Source organism: Bubalus kerabau, chromosome 17 (genome assembly GCF_029407905.1).
Source record: "Bubalus kerabau isolate K-KA32 ecotype Philippines breed swamp buffalo chromosome 17, PCC_UOA_SB_1v2, whole genome shotgun sequence".
In the NCBI taxonomy this organism is placed as follows: domain Eukaryota; kingdom Metazoa; phylum Chordata; class Mammalia; order Artiodactyla; family Bovidae; genus Bubalus; species Bubalus kerabau.
In genome coordinates this window covers 14,252,719-14,271,969 of record NC_073640.1, presented here as the reverse complement: position 1 = coordinate 14,271,969, position 19,251 = coordinate 14,252,719, and the positions used below count along the sequence as shown (strand labels likewise).

Sequence of the window (19,251 nt, the reverse complement as noted above, 5' to 3'; positions counted from 1 at the left end):
CCGCGCGGTTCACTTCCGGGAGCCGAGCCTCCGCGCTTCCCGGGCCGGCCTCCGGGTCTCGTGTGCCCCTGGGCGGCTGACCCCCTCCGACCGGCCCGGCGGGACCGGGCCGCGCCGCGGGGCCCGCCGTGGCCCGGCCATGAGCGCAGCCGCATGATGCGTCCCTGCCTCGGCCGCTGCAGTCGCCGCCGCCGCCGTCGCCGCCGCCGATCGGGAGGAGCCGCAGCGCCGGGCGACCCCGCCCGGGCCTCGGGTGAGCGCGGCGGTCCGGGTCGGGCGGGCTGCTGGCACCTGGCTCTCCCGGCCGCTCCGGGGCCCCCCGTCCGCCAGTCTCGGGCCCGTTGCTCAGTCCTGCTCCACCGCGCCGCGCCGCACCTGCGACCTTCCCGAGTGCCTCTCGGGGGCACCTCTGTGCCGGCGCTTGACTCCTTCATCTGCCAGGTGTCTCCTTGTCACTCCTTGGTGCACCTCTCGGGGTAGGGCCCGAATTGCAGCCCCAGCTTGTTGCCTGACCTTGGGCGTGACACTCAGCTCTCCCAGGCACAGTTCCCTCCTCTTGATAGCTAATAAGGGGGTTGTTGTTAGGGCCTGAAGACATAGTAGCTATAAACCCTTTGTAAGCTGTAAAGAGTAGTTTATAGGCAAGCATTACAATGGGCTTTCTTAAACATCGCCTATGGCTTCTCAAATGCGCCGGTTCTTCACTCCTTTATACGTTTTTAGCTTTTCTTGTTCTTTGCCCAGCTCCCTCCTCTTCTCTTTCTCTGCCCAGGATCTTTTCGGGGGTTACCTACCAGGCCACCTGGGACAGTCAGGTCAGCCTTCAGGGCAATGTTGAATCTTGCTGCAGCCAGAATCATCTCTCCTGAGGAGTCATTGCTGCTGGAACTAAGTCTGTCTTCGCTGTTGGATGGAGACACTATTGGCTTGTGGGTAACTGGTTTTGTGAGTGTAAAAACTGTCCATATAGCTGCTCTGTAGCTTCTTTGGCTGACCAGGTCCTGTAAAGTGCAGTCCAATCAATGCTACAGTGTTTAACATTTGCAGTCTGCTTAGCATTTGTACTTAATGCACATAGATTTATCTATTTTACTGCTACTGTCTCAAATCTTGGTCTAGAAAGCTATAACCCGGTCCGCCAGTCTCAGGCCCCTTGCTCGAGGGTCTAGAAATCTCGGTCAACATATATTCCTTCTTAGACTATTCACCTCAAAGACGGTGAATTGAATCTTCTGATACTTTTATAATTTTTTTCAAAATCAGACCTAGTTTTTTGATACTGTCTTACAACTTTTACGAAACTGAAGGCAACTTTTAAAAGTCACCTTGTTAAATTTGCTTGTTAGTAAGTTGGGATCGGAGAAGGCAATGGCACCCCACTCCAGTACTCTTGCCTGGAAAATCCCATGGATGGAGGAGCCTGGAAGGCTGCAGTCCATGGGGTCGCTGAGGGTCGGACATGACTGAGCGACTTCACTTTGACTTTTCACTTTCCTGCATTGGAGAAGGAAATGGCCACCCACTCCAGTGTTCTTGCCTGGAGAATCCCAGGGACAGGGGAGCCTGGTGGGCTCCCGTCTATGGGGTTGCACAGAGTTGGACATGACTGAAGTGACTTAGCAGAAGTTGGGATACTTGATTAAAGAGAAAGTCTGTGGGGGTATTTGAAAAATGGGATGGAACACACGTGTTAAATCACATCTCTTGAACATTCTGGTAAAATGTAAGGGTCGGAGTGATGGTCACTATTTGGATTGTGTACTTTCCCGAGTGAAGCTGGTAGGTTGACTTTTGAGTTGTGAGGTGGAGGAGAATGAGACTAAATGAAGGTAATTTGCTAAAGAATTCATAAAACAACAGCTGGAACTCTGTGCACACATCTCATGTCAAAGTCAAGTGAGTAGACATGTATACAGAAATTTTTGTTTTGTTTTTTTTTTAAACCAGTGACTCAGAGCCTGCCTTGATTACAGTGAATAAATTGGGAAATACTGGCATGACTAGAATGACCTCAGTGAGAGAGAAAGTACTGAAAGGAACTCTCTATAAGAACTGTCTTGAGCCAGTCAAACGTCTGGATGTGTCTTTCCACTTTTACTGAAACTGTTCCCTGCAGGCTTGGACCCTTTGGTGACATAGTAATATCATCTTTGTTAATTTGAGGAACTGGACCGAACAGTAAGTTCACATATGAAGTTAATGCTTGAGATGAATTGAGTAGTAGTTTTCCTGACGATTCCAGACCTTCCCTGCTCCAGACCATGCTGAACAGCTCTAAGGATAGTTTTCTTGAAGCAGCTTTTTGGGGGTCAGTCAGTTCAGTCGCTCAGTCGTGTCTGACTCTTTGCAGCCCCATGGACTGCAGCACATCGGGCTTCCCTGTCCATCACCAACTCCTGGAGCCTACTCAAACTCATGTCCATTGAGTCCGTGATGCTATCTTACCAGCTCATCCTCTGTCGTCCCCTTCTCTTCCCGCCCTCAATCTTTGCCAGCATCAGTGTCTTTTTGGGGGGTATGTTTCTTTAAAGTAATATTTTATTTAATTTTTTGGCCACACCATGAGGCTTGTGAGAATGTAGTTCCCTGAATCAGGAATTGAACCCATGCTCTAAGCAGTGAAAGCACAGTCCTGACCACTGAACTGCCAGTGAATTCCCTAAAGTAATGGTTTAATTATAAAATTAATACATACTTGTTTTGTTAAAAAAAAAAAATCAAACACTAGAGCAGAGCATGAAACACAGATTCCCAAACACTTACTCTTGCTCCCTTTTGTCCCCAAAGCCAGTGTCACGTTAACAACTTGTGTGTGACCCTTCAGCTGTAGCACCCAACCAGAGAGCCACCTGCAGAGCTGGCCAGCTACAAAGTCGAGAGGGAACGGTTTCACGTGTCTGTACTTTGCTCTGCCTGTTCTGGGATGGCATTTCATCAGTCACTTGCCTCTGATTTTTTTTCTCTTTCACCCACTTCTTTGCCTCTGTCTATAGACATGTTCTTGTCTCGATTACTGCTTGATTCCATTCTTGAAAAAGCGCCAGTAGAATTTTATTAATTGTCTGATAAAATCCAGACTCCTCATGGAGCCATAATGCCGTATATTGGTACAGCACCTCATAGTTTTGAAAACAACTTTGTTATCCTGCAGTGTTTTGTGTCTTGGGTGCTTGGTAAATGTTTGGTGAATGAATGATCTTGCTGGGCAGAGTGGGAGTCTTCTACACGGAGGAGACAGCAGGAGCAGAAGCACAGGGCTGGGGGTGGGGGGTGTCCACGGACACAGCAGGGAAACAGTGGGAAGGCTGGGCGAAGAGCCGGGAGAGGCCCGGGAGCCCGAGTCAGTGCAGCCCTGAATGCCATGGCCCCAAGGTTTGGCCCCTGTGTCGGTTAGGATTCTGCAGAGGGACAGCCAAAGGTGAGGGAGCCTAAGCTTGGGTTGTGGGAAGGTGGGCAGGGAAAGGGCCGAGTGGTAACGGAAGTGTCAGCAGCTCCTAGGAGGAGTGAAGGGGAGGAGGACTTGGGTCTCGAGGGGAAGGTGCATAGTAAACCCTGGGTGTGCAGGGAGCATTATCAGTTAATGGGAGGAGAGGCCCGCTCTGTTAGGCCGGCGGTTTAGGTCATTGTGGGAGAGGGCACAGGGCGTGTGCAGCCCCGGTAATTAGCAGGAGCAGTCAGGATAGAGAGGCTTCCAGCTTCTCTTGAGACAGGCTTTTACAGCGTTATCTTGGTTGAAATGCTTTTAATTCTTAGCGTTCTGTATTTCCAAAACTCACTCTGTTACAGAAGGTATTTTCTAAAACCAAGTGCTCTGGGAGGCTGTGTGTTTTAATGGAAGAACATGGGCTTTGGAGTCAAAACTCTGAAGTTTTTTTTTTCTTAAACAGACCCCCACTTGACTGACAGGCTGTGGCTGTGGTACGGGATAAAGGTGGGAGCTTTGGTCTTTTGTCCATGTGGCTTCGAGGCTGCTTCGTGCAGCCTGTGCACTCCTGGTGACACACCCAGAATAAACCCTGTTACCGGGGGTCTCTCCCTCTGCCCGCCCCCCCACTTTCTAAGCTGTCCACATTACCCGCACCCCCCCCACCATCTGACCCCACCCCAGGCTCCCACTTTTGACCCTTTTCCCTATTCCTTTCATGTTTCTGTGGGCTTCATTTTTGCTTTCTCATCTCACTCAACGGGTATTTGCAGAGTTCAGGGTGTGCCGGGGGTATGAGTAGAACATTCCATTGAGGTGATGACAGCTGAACAAGACAGCCGGGGTGGGAGGGAGGTGCGAGGTGAGGTCCGCAGGCCCCGCAGGCCCCGCAGGCCCCGGGCGGTAAGGCTGTGCAGCCACACGGGAGGCCTGGGGGTTTTGTTCTAACTGTAGAGGCAGCTGCTGGCTGGTTTTCATAGACCCAGGAGTGGCAGGGTCTGACTTCTCTCTGTTAAAACTGGCTTCAGATGCTGATTGGGGAATGGGTTGGGGGCTAGGGAGTAGGTTGGGGGGTGCGCAGAGGCCACGAGTATATAACAGTGCTGGATCATGCAGCCCAGGTGAGGGCTCCTGAGCCTTGATCGAGCTAGGCAGGCTGGTGGAGGGTGGCTCACATCTAGGCAAGTTTTGAAAGTCAAGCCCACAGGACCTGCTCATGGGTGAAGTGTGGGGAGCTGGGGGAGGAAAGTGAAGTGAAGGGTGTGTCCTGATTTTTGACTTTGGCAACTAGACGGTGGGGCAGGTGCTGTTTATCAAGATGACAAGGTGGGATCCCAACAGTCTGGTGGGTGGAGGGGTTTCTGCTTTGACCTGACTGTGGTCTTGTTGAGTAACCAGTCAGAGACACTCAACAGCACATTCTTCGTTTGCGGGTTTCCCACACGCGTCTTCCCTAACTTCACGGAACTGAGCTCTTGGAGATCATCTGGAGAGCACACAGCCAACGAGGAAACCCCAAGACCCCGCCTGAGCACCCCAACGCTGAGGCGTCTGTGGAGAAGGGCCTGCCGGGAGTCTGGGAGTGGCTGGCAGGGAAGGGAGGGAGCAGAGTCGCCCCCACCTCCACTGAGAGCCTTGGCTCCCTCTGTGTTTCTCAGTTTGTCCTCTTTTGTTTTAGAATAAAAGGCCTTTCGAGAGAGGTTGTGTGAGTTTACTGTTCACAGGATGGCTGATGTGGCAGCATACCTCTGAGACTTGGCTTCGGTCCGTTGTTTTTTTTCCCTCAAACGTTAATATTCCGTTCTTCAGCTTCAGTAATTTGAGAAGAAAATAGCGGTTCATATGGCATATATTACTGGTCTGGTTTGAAAGCCGGAACTAAATCTTTCATGACTGCAAGTGGATGGGAAGAACACTTAGGAGCAAGATTGCAGTTGCAGTGAACGCACGGGGCTGGGTGATCTGCACGCTCCCTCCTCACCAGCTCCCGCCAGCAGCCTGTGTCTGTCGTGTCCCGCCTCGCCCGGGCCTGTGCTGGTTCCCTCACACCGGGCTGCAGGCGTGCTGCCCTTCTCCTAAGCCTCCCCTGCCTCGGAGCAGCCCATTTGCGGGGCTACGTGTGACATATTCCCATTATCCCCAGTGACGGCACCTCCTTGGAGTTCTTAAAATTCTCCCTGGAAGCTTATTTTTTGGTCATAATTATTTCTCTTACATCATAGTAAGTTGAGAAAATAACAGGAAATCCAGAGAATGAATTTTAGACCAAATGATGGAAAATGTGCCAGGGCGGATCATGAAAGAGGATAAATCACACACACACGTGCCCCTGCTGAGCCAGCCTCAGGCCCACCTGGCTCCCGAGCCCACCCTCCAGGCCTGTGTGTGCTCACTGCTCCAGCCATCGTGCACCTGCCCCCATCTGCTCCCTCCTGGCCCTGCTCTGGGTCCTGGCAGTCCCTCCTGGTTGCTTGCCTTCCTCCTTCCATCCAGTCATACTTTGTCAGAGATGGCTCTAAAACATCTGTTTACCAAAGCCCGTGTCTCCATTTGCAGCAGAACAAAGTGTGGAATCCCAGATGCCCTAGCCTGGCCTTTGGGTGCTTCACAGGCAGCCCTAGCCTCCTTCCCTGCCTCCCATATGCTGGGGGTCGGTGGGGGGGTGGTGGTGCTGCAGCCCATGGGTTCCCTTTCCTGCCTCCGTGCCTCTTGCACCGTTGCCTTCCTAGTGGACACCTTTCTGTTCTCTGGACAGGATGAGCTGTTGTCAGCTCTTTCCGTCATCACCCTCTGCCTGTCACTGGGGGGAAACACCGAGACACCACTTAGCAGGCTGGTTCTCATCTCTGATGTGTGAGCCCTCGTGGACTGGGGACCTGTCTGTGGTCGAGCATCCTGCAGGCCTTGCATGGAGTCCGCAGCTTGGGGGCCCGCCCCCACGTCTGAATGCTGCAGATCTCAGGGCGCCGCGTCTGTGCCTGAGGCAGAGATTTGCTTACTGCTCTTGTTTATAGGTCAGCAGTGGGTGTCTGAGGAGTAGAACAATGCTGAGTGTAAAAGCAGCGCGTTAATGTAAACATGAACACCAGACTCTAGGGTAGACATTCCTGTACCGCAGTAGCAACCGATCACCAAAGAATACTGATGTGTTTTGCTTACTTGTTTTCAGTTTGTTTATGAGACGCATTTTCTGTCTATAGGCATGAGAAAACATTAGGGGAAGAGATTAATAAGACACCTGCCCACAGATACTGTTCAGGGTAAAATGAGACAGGGCCTGGCTCAGAAGGTGGTGTCTGCAGGGAGAGCGCCTAGAACGCGCTGTTTCCACACCCTTCACACCTGCACACGCACCTATGCTGGGCATTTGTCTCTTCATTTTTTAGTTGAGGAATAATTCATGTAAAATGAAACTGACAATTTTAAGTGTATAATTTTCTATTTTAAAATATGTATTCGGCTGTGCTGAGTCTTCGTTGCGGCATGCAGGACCTAGTTCCCTGACCAGGGACTGAACCCGGGCCCCCTATCTTAGGAGTGGCATCCTAGCCACTGGACCACCAGGGAAGCCCCTTAACTGTCCTTTAACAGTTTGTTGAGTTTTGTCCTGACACCGCGTGTGTCTGTGTAGCCTGCTGCCCTGTCCACGTAGGGGACTTTGCGTCAAATCAGAAAGCTGCCTTGGGGTCTCCGTCCTTCCCGCTTGTGGTCCAGCCCCATTCTGCGTTCTTTCAAAGTACATTAGCTTGGCTTGGTTAGAGGGCCATGAAGATTGACTCCTACTGAATACATTCTTCTGTGTCTGGCTTCTTTGACTTAGCCACATTGTTGCATGTATCTAACCTCCCCCCATTTTCTAGAATGAGTTGTATGAATAACCATGGTTTGTTTGTTCATCTCCTGGTGAGGGATTTGGGTTTTCTGGTTTGGTGGGTGTGATGAACGGAGCAGCTGTGAACAGTTCTGTACATGTTTTGTGTTCACACTCGTGCGTGTATGCTCAGCCACTCAGTCGTGTCTGACTCTGCAAACCCATGGACTGTGGCCCCCCAGGCTCCTCTCTCTCTGGGATTTCCCAGGCAAGAATACTGGAGTGGGTTGCCATTTTCTTCTCCAGGCGATTGTCCTGAACCAGGAATCAAACCGGCATCTCCTGCATTGGCAGGCAGATTCTTTACCGCTGAGCCACCTGGGAAGCCCGGGTCCCATTCACCTTGAGGTGAATGCCTAGAAGTGGAATTTCCGAGTCATAGGGCGGTTGTTGGTTTAACTCGGAGAAAGTGCCAGACCACTGTCCAAAGTGGTTGCTGTGTTGGTTACTTTTTAAAATTTATGAAAGTAACTGGGGATTTGGCCTCATTGTAGAGATTCTGCTTAAGCCCGAGGCCTGGGATGCGTTGACCTGTGTTCTGCAGAGTCAGTTTTCTCTTACAACAGTGCTAACATAAGCTCATTTGAAGATACTCAGAATGAATGTGAATGAAAAGTGGAAAATATTACTAAGCATAATTAGGCATTACTGGTTCAGCATGTTATTCAGCATTTAAAGTTGCTGGCTACTGCATAGATATTTGAATAAAGTTATTATACATAAATGCCATATTTTAAAAGTCACCTCTGGACTTCCCTGGTGACTCAGTGGTTAAAGAATCCGTCTGCCAATGCAGGAGACATGGGTTCGATCCCTGATCTGGGAAGATCCCTCATGCCGTGCAGCAGCTAAGCCTGAGCACCACCACTCCTGAGCCTGTGCTCTGGAGCTGGGGAGCCACAACTGCCGAGGCCCACATGCAGTAGAGCCCTTGTCCCGCAACTAGAGAAGCCGCAGCAATGGGAATCCCATGCACCCCAACTGGAGAGTACCCCCCGCTCTCTGCAACCAGAGAAAGCCTGCACAGCGATGAAGACCCAGCCCAGCGAGAAATAAAGGCTTAAAATTACAACATAAATGCAGTTTTCAAAAAGAAAGTCACCTACTTTAGTTTAAGCAGCTTGTGGTTCACGGCTGCATTTGTTACTAAAAGAGTTCCGAAGGGACTCAGTCACAGGTGCACCAGAGAACCTTGGTGTGCGGGCCAGCGCTGGCCGTGGGCAGGAGGTTGTCCAGCTCAGCGTGGAGGGCGAGCAGGGGAGCCTGACCTCAGAGCCGGCGCAGCAGAAGGGGGCACACATGGCCAGGAAGCGGCGAGCAGCCCCCGGTTCCTGGGGGCCCAGAGCCCGTCCCGTGGAAACCACCAGGGGAGCTTAGCCTGCCTGGTCCCCAGTCCCACCAGTGCCCCGTCGCCTCACCGCCCTCCTCGCCAGCCCTCTGGCACCTCTGTTGTCTTGGTTTCAGACAGCAGACACCAGCCGAGGGTTTGCCCAGCAGAGCGGCGTTTCGTTGGTAGGACACTGGATGCAAACGGAGTGGACCGGCCCTGAGGCGCCGGGCCAGTGCAGCGGTGGAGCTGTGCTGGGGAAGGATGCCTCGGTTGGGGGCTGCTTACGCCAGACATCCCGTTGTTTGGAAGTTGGTCCTCTGATTCCTGTTCTCTCCTGTGGTCTTTCTTTTTTTTTTCCAGTTTGTTTTTTAGTTGATCTACAGTTCTGTGTCAGTTTCAGGTGTACAGCAAAGTGAGTCAATTATTATATATATATGTATGCGTGCATGTGTGTGCATTCTTTTCCAGATTCTTTGCCATTATCATTCTTAGAAGGTATCAAATGCAGCTCCCTGTGCTATAAAGCAGGTCCTTGTTGCTTATCTAGTTTCTATACGGTAGCATGTATCTGTTAATCTCAAACTCCTATTTTCCTTGGCTCTTTTTTGTTTAGTTCTCCTTTCTGGAAGGCTTCCCACTCTCTCTTCCAATCCTGTTTTTAAGATTTTAAAATTCTATCATATTTTTATTTTTCAGTAAGTAGGAAGTTCTCAGAATGTTCCTCTTTGTCTCACAAATGCAGTCTCTTATTTCTTTGGTTGTCTTCCCTGTGCATTATACCTGCTCTCAACTCCTGTTTCCCTCTGGTTTCTTTCTGGGGCTCTGTCTCTCATGAGACCTGGTTGGGGCTTCCTCCAAAGTATCTGACTGTCGGCTGTTCGCTCACATTTAAGCCCAAGACCTGCCAGGCGCATGGCGGGGGCCATGCCCGTGGTCAGCCGTCCTCTGGCGGCCCTGCTCCTGGGGAAGCCTGGCAGCAGTCTGGCCTCTCTGGGGGAACGCCCCTACCTCGTGCTGTCAGCCGGCTTTTCTTCTCGCGCCAGAAGAGTGCTTCCCAGAAGGTTGTGTCTCCTCGCCCACCTGCCGCTGCCCAGTGGGAGACGCCCCCAGGATGCTCCTCCCGCCCCACCTGCCCCTCGCATACTGTGTCCCCTCCCCCGGGGGCCCTAGTGCACCCCTCACTTCTCACTCCAGTCTTCGCTGCAGTTCCTTGGCTGTGCCTGGTAAAACGGTTACCTGTTGAAATGCAGGTTGACTAGCTTTGGTCTGGATTATCCCCAGGGCTCTTTCTCAAGGGATTTTGGCTTACAGGTTTTATTTAAAACCGGGGCTAAAGTAACAGGGGGGTAAAATGGACAGGTTTATAATTTTCAGGATTCTGTCAATTTACTAGTAATGAAAACCTACAGGAGTCATGATTTCATAGTTAAAGATAGTTCTGAATGCCAGAACAAGCAACTTTTCTAATTAGATTGTATCTTTCAGATCCTGTCACATAGGACAGTATGCACCTTAAGATCCTGAAGAAAAGGCACAAGATGTTCAAGTAATGTCTAGTAATAATTTGTGAGGTAAGTGTCTCCTTAGGTATATAATCACTGTTTCCTTTCTAATTGCTCACACTAACTTGTACCCTGTTGATGGTTAATGGTCACCTCCTGTCAGTGGTTTGATGACCACCTACTCTTAAGAGGGGAGTGTGTCCCGGAGCAAGATCCTGATTATTAGCAGGAGTTACAAGACGAGGGGGAGAAGGCAACGGCACCCCACTCCGGTACTCTTGCCTGGCAAATCCCATGGACGGAGGAGCCTGGTAGGCTGCAGTCCATAGGGTCTCGAAGAGTCGGACACAACTGAGCGACTTCACTTTCACTTTTCACTTCCATGCATTGGAGAAGGAAATGGCAACCCACTCCAGTGTTCTTGCCTGGAGAATCCCAGGGACGGGGGAGCCTGGTGGGCTGCCGTCTATGGGGTCGCACAGAGTCGGACACGACTGAAGTGACTTAGCAGCACAAGACGAGGGTAGGTCTCCTGTCTACATGACTGGAAAGGTTTTGCTTGGATGGCTGTCCCTTAAACAACGGAGATCTGCAGTGTTGCTCCTGGTGTTCTGGGAAGCGAGGCTCAATTTAACACGAGGAGAAACAGGTTCAGGGGTGTAAACAAAATCCCATTAAACTAGCCATGGAAGTAGAAAACCGACGATGTGACATCTGCTTGACTGTCGGTCAGCACACTGCTTTCGGGTCTCTCTCAGGCAACCTGAATACAGAGCATCCCGCGGAAGACGGTGTAGAGTGAGGCCGCGCCCTCGCCCTGGGGTCGTGGCGCCAGTTGCTGCTCCGTTTGCTCTCACGTTCCCAGTGCCTGTAGCTGAGTGAGCGTGAGGGAGCAGTTTCTTCACTTCCTCCCCTCCTTTCCTGCACTGATGCGGCGTAGGTGCTGTGACTCAGCAGAAGTCGCCTGCGCTTGGTCACAGAGAGCCCAGTGTGTGCAGCCCAGCCCCCCACGTTCGTGGACTGCTTTCTTGAAAATCTTGAAGTAACTGTGGGCTATCAGACTATCTGATGGGTGGGTTTTACACACCTGGCTCTGAGGCGCACAGCAGGACCCTAACGTGCTTCTGTGACGATCCCAGCCCACGCCTCCAGCTCCCCTGGGTTGTGTGCACGCTCTTCCTCAAAGTCAGAGCTGCCATCTGTGCCCCTATTTCTGGACCAGACCACCGGGCTCTGACAGAAGGCTCCTCCATCTCTGGACGCACAGCCCTGCGCCCTGCCCAGCACCCAGGTGCTACTTCTCACAGCCTGCGTCCTGCCTGAGGAGCAGCCATGCAGCAGAGGGAGTCTGGCCAGAGGGCTTTCTCAGCCTTGGTGGACTGGAATGGCCCACTAGGAAGCTGTGTGGAGATCACCAGGCCACTCAGCAGATCTGAGAGAGGGACCAGCTTCATGCTGTTGCATCTGGTTGTAAGTGAGATGAGAGGAGGCTATGGGGTAAAGCAGCAGCAGAATGCTTAAGAGGAAAAGTGCAAGTTTGTCTTTAGTCTCTGACCCTACATGTTCTCACCTCTCAGGGAATTTCCCAGTTAACGGGGGAGGGTTGTCAAAAGAACAGACCAGTGAGTGAGGGAAACGGTCGAAAGAATGAGAGAGGAAGGGCATTCTAGGAACAGCATAAAGGAAAGATGGAAATTAAAATGGGAGCCTGCCTCGGAAACATGCTCACCCGTCGTCAAAGAGTTAGAATGCGGGGGAGGGGAGAGCACATGCAGAGCGAGATGGAGAACCATCAGCGAGAGCCCTGAGCCGCGTCGGGGGCCAGCGTGGACGCCAGCAGCAGGAGTCGCCTGTCCGCCAGCCTCTCCGCCGCTGACCCGCGCGGGCAGCGGGGTGGCCCAGGCCTCGTCCCCTCGGGCTCAGGGCCTGGCCCCGCCCTGCGTTGTCCCGCTGAGGCGTGGCTGGGCAGCCTCGGTCACCGTGTGTCCCCTCGCCCCTTCCCGCAGGGAAACCATGCCATCCTCAGGACACCGGCTGCGGGACGTCGAGCACCAGCCTCTGCTGACCGAGAATGACAGCCACGACTCCGTGGCCTCCTCTCCCGCCGAGGCCGGCGCGGCCGCCAGGGTGTGGTTCATCCGCGACGGCTGTGGCATGATCTGCGCCGTGCTGACCTGGCTACTGGTTGTGTACGCAGACTTCGTGGTCACGTTCGTCATGCTGCTGCCCTCCAAGGACTTCTGGTACTCCGTGGTCAACGGCGTGGTCTTCAACTGCCTGGCGGTGCTTGCCCTGTCGTCTCACCTGCGGACCATGCTCACCGACCCCGTGAGTGCCCGCCCTCGCAGGGCTCTCCTGCCAGTCCGGGCTGGGGAGACACCAGCAGCTGTGGCTGGAGGGCCTCGCACTCCGTGGCCTTGGGGTTCAAGTTCCTGGGCACAGGCCAGCGGTCTGGTCTGTAGCGTCCCTGGAGCACACACAGCACCCAGATGGAAGTGCTGTCGGGGTCTATTCAGGGAGCACAGGTTAGAGGTCGGGCGCCAGGAGAGGCTGCAGGGAAGCTGTCAGGAGGACTGTGCCCCGGAGAGCGCCCAGGCTGCACTGGGGTAGGACGCAGGGCTGGGGCCACGGTTCTGGGGAGATAGCGACAAAAAAACATGCCCTGAAAATGGCTGGAATGCGAACGTGAGCTTGAGGAACGTGCCTCAGGTATCCAGGAGGTTTCTTTGGTGGGGTGACGAGGGGCCCAACCGGCGCGGAGGAAGCAGGCACTCCTGCTGTGTGTCTTGGCAAGACCCAGGCCTAGGGGACCCAGGCTGGCCCTTCTGCTTCACGCTGGGCCTGGGAGACATGTCTCTGGCAACAGAATCAAGCGTAGGTCACCAGTTGCAGGGACCTGGGGGAGTCATCGGGCAGCCCCAAGGGGGACCAAGGCAGCTGCCCAGGGCTCTGAGCCACAAAAAGGACCAGAAAATGCGTTCATTTCCTCGCCGTCTGGTCACCATGTGTCACCTGATGCATCCCCCCCTCGGGTTGCACATCTGTCCTCTGAGCACGTAGGAGTGCTCTTAAGTGGGTGGGGGGTGGGGGTCGCACGCTTACTGTGGGGCAGTGAGTGCGTGTCCGTGAGAACTAAGGTGCGGCGCTCCTAAACCTGGTCCCTTTCTTCTTACGGGACCTGGGACCCTCCCCCATCACTTCCAGCGATAGGGTGGCCTGCCTGGCTCCTGGGCGCCTTGGAGCCCAGTGGCCCTCGGTCTTCACATGTGCGTGCTGGGCTTTGCAGATGTGGTGTCGGCCCAGCTGCGCAGAGCTGGGCTCGGCCCCTGCGTCCCGGCGGCTTTCTCTGACTGTCTTTACTCCTGCTGACAGCGGTGCCCTGCCGTCTCCGCCGCCCTTCCTGTCCCCACACGCCTGCTCTCCCCTCCCTAGTGGGGCTGCTTCTCCAGAAACGTATTTCTGTGTGAAGGACAAGCCCCATGGGGCACAGAAACAAGACCCAAGCTTGTTCCCAGTCCACACAGCCATGGCATCCAGAATGATCTCCCAGACATGATCTTCTCTGCCTGTGTCCAGTGCCCAGAGAGCAAACCCTCCGCCCTGCAGCCTGTGGCCCATGGCCACCCAACACACAGGCCCTCTGCAGCTCCCCGTGCTGGGGGCTCGCGTGGACACCCTGTGAGAGCCCCGCTGCCACTCCCACCCCTGGGGCCGGACACCTGGGGGCCAGGGGCCCAGGGCCACACTCCCCAGGCTCGTCTGTGATAGGTCTGCAGGGAAGCATTCATTATGTAACTTTAAAACACGAGATAAAGTCCTTTTTCAGACTGTTTTGTTCAGCCACCCCCTGTGCAGCTGATAGGAAACCTGTGGGTGCTTATCAGGGACACCCTGCCTAGGAGTGTGGGCAGAGCCTGCCCAGGGTGGAGGGGGAGTGGCTGAGCAAACACAGCCAGCCTCTGGCATGTCCTGCATGAAGTTGGAAAAGTCCAGGTGACTTGCCAAATTATGAAGGATAATGTGCTATTTGAGTTCATTTTATAGCTTGTTTTATTTTCATGAAAACAAAACTTCTGGTCCTATGTTATGTGAGTAATAGCTGTTTTTCACAGTGATACAAGTGGCAAGGACAGCATTATAAATAACACCGAAGTCTAATTCCTAAATTTACTGGGGTTTTTTTCTTTCTAAAACTTCCTTCCTCCCAGCTAAAATACGTTGTTATTAAACCTTAGGGGGCAGTACCCAAAGGAAACGCTACTAAAGAGTACATGGAGAGCCTGCAGCTGAAGCCCGGAGAGGTGATCTACAAGTGCCCCAAGTGCTGCTGCATCAAGCCCGAGCGCGCCCACCACTGCAGGCACGGCGGCTCTGCCCGGGCGCCGCGGGCCCGGGGCGGGGGGGGGCCTGGGCGCCCACCACTGCAGGCACGGCGGCTCTGCCCAGGCGCCGCGGGCCCGGGGCGGGGGGGGGCCTGGGCGCCCACCACTGCAGGCACGGCGGCTCTGCCCGGGCGCCCACCACTGCAGGCACGGCGGCTCTGCCCGGGCGCCACGGGCCCGGGGCGGGGGGGGCCTGGGCGCCCACCGCGGACAGCAGAGAACCCGTTTCCAGGCAGCCTGAATACCCTCCACTGGAGGGACCCCCATCCTTAGGGCAGCCTGAGCAACCCCCCGCCAGGGCCTCTTCGAAAGGACATCCTGAGCACCCACCTTCCCTGGGGCAGGATCTCCCGGGTGGCCTCTTAGCAGAGCTGTTTTCAATGGGTGGGGTTTCCTCAGAGCACAGAATAGTGAAAAGCTAACTTCTGCTTTTCAGCATTTGCAAAAGATGTATTCGGAAAATGGACCATCACTGCCCGTGGGTGAACAACTGTGTCGGAGAAAAGAATCAGAGATTTTTTGTGCTCTTCACTGTGAGTAAAGACACTACTCCTGTAGCGACTTGTGTTGAGTCTTCATTCTTTATATGCTGTCTTAACCTGGGGCGAGGGTGCGTTTATTCTGGCATCAGACCTGCAGTCTCTTCTCTGGGGTTCAGATTACCACTGTGTTGTCGCTGGTGGGGAGGCACCCCGCAGATGAGTGTGGGTTGCCCGTTGCTGCAAGCGCTCGCTGATTTAACTCTCTCCTGGATACCTTGACCCACCGTTGTCACTAAAACGTGTTTCCCTGTGGTCGATTAGTCTGCGAGATTACGGCCCTTGGTCCCGAGTGACCCCAGGGAGGCATGTCACCTGCTCCCCCTTACTGCTACTGCCCACCTCGCACACCCTCACTGCACCTGAGACGGAGCAGTGGACGCACGGGTCCTGGCACCGTGCTGACCAGTGTCTCCCTGCAGATGTACATCGCTCTGGCATCCGTGCACGCGCTGGTCCTCTGTGGGCTGCAGTTCATCGCCTGCGTCCGAGGACAGTGGACAGGTAGGCCTGGGGGGGCGGCTTCTCTTGCTCGTGCCGCGGTGGGTGGAGAGGGAGGAGGGGGCCTCCGGTTTCAGAGGAAATCCTCAGTTCCATTTGTATCCTGCAGACCTTTGAGACTGGGTCAAAATTCGTATTGTCCCCGCAGGCCTGGTGTGTGCTCTGGCCACTGGACAGGCATCATTCAGGGCCATCTGATGAGGCAGGACAAGCCGTGAAGCATGGACTCGTGTGTGCGTCCTGCTCACAAGTGTAGGCGCAGGCAACTCCCATCTTTTCTGGCTTTAGTTGTGTTTTAATGCACAGTTCTGTACACGAATACAGTCTCAACAGAAACCTGGGGAAATACGGGCTATTTCAGATCTGCTGACCAGGCCGTGGTGGTGTGACTGCTGGCCTGATAGGCCACCCTCTGCCCCGGGTGGACAGCAGGTGCGCCTGTGAATGAAACGAGCTCGCTTTTCTGTGGACAGTGGTGCAGAGGGGCCCTTTCGCAAGCTGGACCCGTGCCTGAGGCTCGGGACGCTGGGGGTGCTCCGCCATGCCGTCACACGCCCCTCTTGTTCGCAGAGTGCAGTGACTTCTCCCCTCCCGTCACTGTCATCCTGCTAATCTTCCTGTGCCTTGAGGGTCTGCTGTTTTTCACTTTCACCGCGGTGATGTTCGGCACCCAGATCCACTCCATATGCAATGACGAGACGGTACGCCCCTCCTCCGCTGGGTGTTTTTGGCCTCAGTGCACCTGCGTGGGTGGGCAGTGGACGCAAGGCCTGGTGTTCCCCGGGAGGGGGGCAGGGTGCCCCGGTGGACCGTGACAGCATCACTGCCTGTGTCCTTCTCCCCGGGCACAGCTCGGGGCTCAAAGGTCCCTTTGATTTGAAAGTCAACAGAGCCAGGCAGGTGGAGCCAGCAAACGCCCCATTTCTCGGAGACCCTGCCCTTGGCAGCTGAGTGAGTTGCAGGGACTGGATCGCCTTCATGCCTTTCAGCTGAAGGCCTTGAGCAGGCACTTGACACGTATTTGTAAGTCCCAGAAAGAAGATTGGTGCCTGGCCTGGAGGACCGGCCCCCTTCGCGGCCCTGGGGCTGCCTGAGCTTTGCACCCGCCTGGAGGCTGCTGCCCAGCCGTGTCTGACGCGGTCTGGCCGGCGGCTGCAGCCCGGCCGTGTGCACAGGGGCCCGCAGGACTGGCACCAGGACGTGTGGTTCGGGTGGTGCCTCCCCCGTGGCGACCACTCACCTGCCCTTCCTGCTCATACCTGCCCAGGGTTTTCCCAGTGCTGCCGCCCACTTGCTTTTCTTCCTCCCAGGAGATCGAGAGGCTGAAGAGCGAGAAGCCGACGTGGGAGCGGCGGCTGCGGTGGGAAGGGATGAAGTCCGTCTTCGGAGGCCCCCCCTCGCTGCTCTGGATGAACCCCTTCGTCGGCTTCCGGTTCAGGCGACTGCAGACGAGACCCAGGAAAGGGACCCCAGAGTTCTCAGTGTGAGGCCCTCTCGTCACTCCAAAACTTGTCCACGGACTTACTTTATCTGGGGTTGGAAAGGGTATCAACAGTTCCCCTGTGACCCCGAGGGCGAGTGGCCCAGCGGCCTGCAGCGAGCGGGGCTTCACACGTTCACGGTCACAGACGGCAGGTTCCCCACGAGTGACGTCACTGTCTAGTAATGGAGGGATGTGGCCGCATGGAGAAGCCAGCTGTCATTCCCTCCCTGCAGTCAGGAGTCTGTCACACGCTCAGCATTTTCTAGGAAGCTGTGTGGGCCGTCACACGGGTTGTTGGAATCCTACGTGCCGAGCTGCTTTCCTCAGTCATGAAGAAAAGCCAGTCCAGTGGACAGAACGCTACGGTCGGTGGCCCTGGGACTCTTCAGGCCCCCTCGGTCCAGGAGGGGTCTGGACGCAGAAGCCCGTGGGGGCTACGGGAGCAGCAGGGCCATACGCTCGCTCCTGGCCTGGGGCCAGTGGGCCCTGACCCCATGAGCAAGTCCTCGCGTGTCAGTGTGTGTGCGTGCACGTGTGTTTTAAAGTGGGCCGTGTTGTTCAGGCAACGTATCATGGGGGTGTGCTGCAAACAAGCTATTTTTTAGAAACCAATGTTTCAGGGAAGAGGGGCGAGCTGTGCGGGGTCCCCTCCCGTGGGGTTTACATGAATGTATTGCATACTGGAGAGTATCGAGATCCAAAGAACAGTCATTCCTGTGTGGTCCTCTGTTGCCCTCCTTCCTGTTTTCAGTTTATTTTAACAATCTGGAGTGTGTTGACAGGGCTTTGGAACCACACTGTGTGCTTCCGGCCGGATCAGCGACGCGTACCGGCCCCTCTGTGGCCCCAGGCTTGCGCAGCTGACCCTGCGGGAGGTGGGTAAGGCCCTGAAAAGGGAAGGGGACCTGGAGGCAGGAGCCCTGTGGACCTGGCCTGCAGACAGTATTCAAGATGGCAACAACTGGTTTGATTTTTTAAATTCGTACCTTTTTTGGGTATCATTTTGTTTGTTTCTCTACCCACGTCACAAGTGATAAAATAGGACCCTTGGTGCAGAGCTTAAAATTATGCCAGAAAGCAAACAGCTCCCCGCCCTGGGGATTCGCCTTAAACTTGCCTGGTCTGTCCATGTTTAATGGGATTCCACCATCTCTGACACAGTCTGGGGTCCTGAGCCCCCTTCCACGCTGAGAAGAGTGGGCGTCTCCCGCCTGGTCTCCACGCCTCTCTGCTCACCCATGAGCCATTTTGCTTTTGTTTGAATTAACCCATCCTCTATCCTGATCAGGGCTGGCGCAGAACCACAGAGGGCCTACCCTGACAACAGACGTAGCCGAGGGGCACGGGCTGCAGGGTGGAGGCGAGGTGGCTCGGTCACTGCAGAAAAGGGGAGTCGGGGGGGCTGAGTCACAGCCGAGGACAAACAGGAGACAGGAGTTCCCGGGATTGTTCTGCACACTCATTTGCACATCTGTCATTGGGGTTGGATGTGTGTACTGAGCTTCAGTGTGAGGCTTTTAATATGTATATCCTGGTTATCAATAAAAATTATCGAAGTGGTTGAATCCTGTGAGACTTGGCAAATATGTGCAAATCAAGTATACTTGACTTTTCAACCTCTTCTTTCAATGTAACTTTTGTAAGAAATAAAGTCACCAACTGACGTTGTCCAGCAGTCTGTCCAGTGGCCGGTTCTTGGTGGGCTGTAGGTATGTTTCCATGTTCAGCTTCAGCGCCTGAGACACGTGACTCAGCACCGAGGTCGCGCTCACACAGGTTGCCGTTTCCACATTTTTCATTTTACTCTCAGTCAATGCACCTCGTCTCACTTAGCTTTGCCCTAGAGCTTCCTTAATTTTTTAGTGTACTTGGAAATAAAAACAGTTTTAAAAATCCCTTAAGTGCTTGCTGGGATTCACCAGTGAAGCCATCTATTCCTGGACTTTTACTTGTTGGGAGGCTTTTGATCACTGACTCCAGTCTCCACATTAGTTATAGCTCTGTGCAGATTTGGTAAAACTAGAAAGACTATACATTATAACCGACGCCAGAGGAAGACCACAAGAGACCACTGTGAGCAACTATGGCCAGCAAGAGGGGTAAGATTCCCAGGATCAGAAACCTACTGAGACTAAGGCACGAAGAAACAGCAGCCACTGGAAGACGCCAGCTGAGGTGAGCGCCACGGTGTTCGGGGACGCGTGGCCAGTCATCACTCG

At 54.3% G+C, this 19,251-nt stretch overlaps 1 protein-coding gene across 1 annotated transcript; it reads left to right on the top strand.

Annotated features, from left to right (window-relative positions):
- The first annotated feature begins 12 nt into the window (after positions 1–12).
- Positions 13–18,707, top strand: ZDHHC7 (zinc finger DHHC-type palmitoyltransferase 7). The gene is made up of 8 exons (XM_055552506.1): positions 13–253; positions 10,111–10,196; positions 12,134–12,455; positions 14,363–14,487; positions 14,946–15,042; positions 15,471–15,552; positions 16,120–16,250; positions 16,860–18,707. The coding sequence occupies exons 3-8, from the start codon at positions 12,141–12,143 to the stop codon at positions 17,034–17,036; spliced, it is 927 nt and encodes a 308-aa protein (XP_055408481.1). The 5' UTR covers positions 13–253; positions 10,111–10,196; positions 12,134–12,140; the 3' UTR covers positions 17,037–18,707.
- The last annotated feature ends 544 nt before the right edge of the window (positions 18,708–19,251 follow it).

Excerpts from the sequence above, each read along its gene's own strand:
- ZDHHC7 (XM_055552506.1), top strand. The coding sequence starts at position 12,141 with ATGCCATCCTCAGGACACCGGCTGCGGGACGTCGAGCACCAGCCTCTG. Across the intron at positions 12,456-14,362 it reads GGACCATGCTCACCGACCCC|GGGGCAGTACCCAAAGGAAA; the intron begins GTGAGTGCCCGC and ends ATTAAACCTTAG. Across the intron at positions 15,043-15,470 it reads GATTTTTTGTGCTCTTCACT|ATGTACATCGCTCTGGCATC; the intron begins GTGAGTAAAGAC and ends GTCTCCCTGCAG.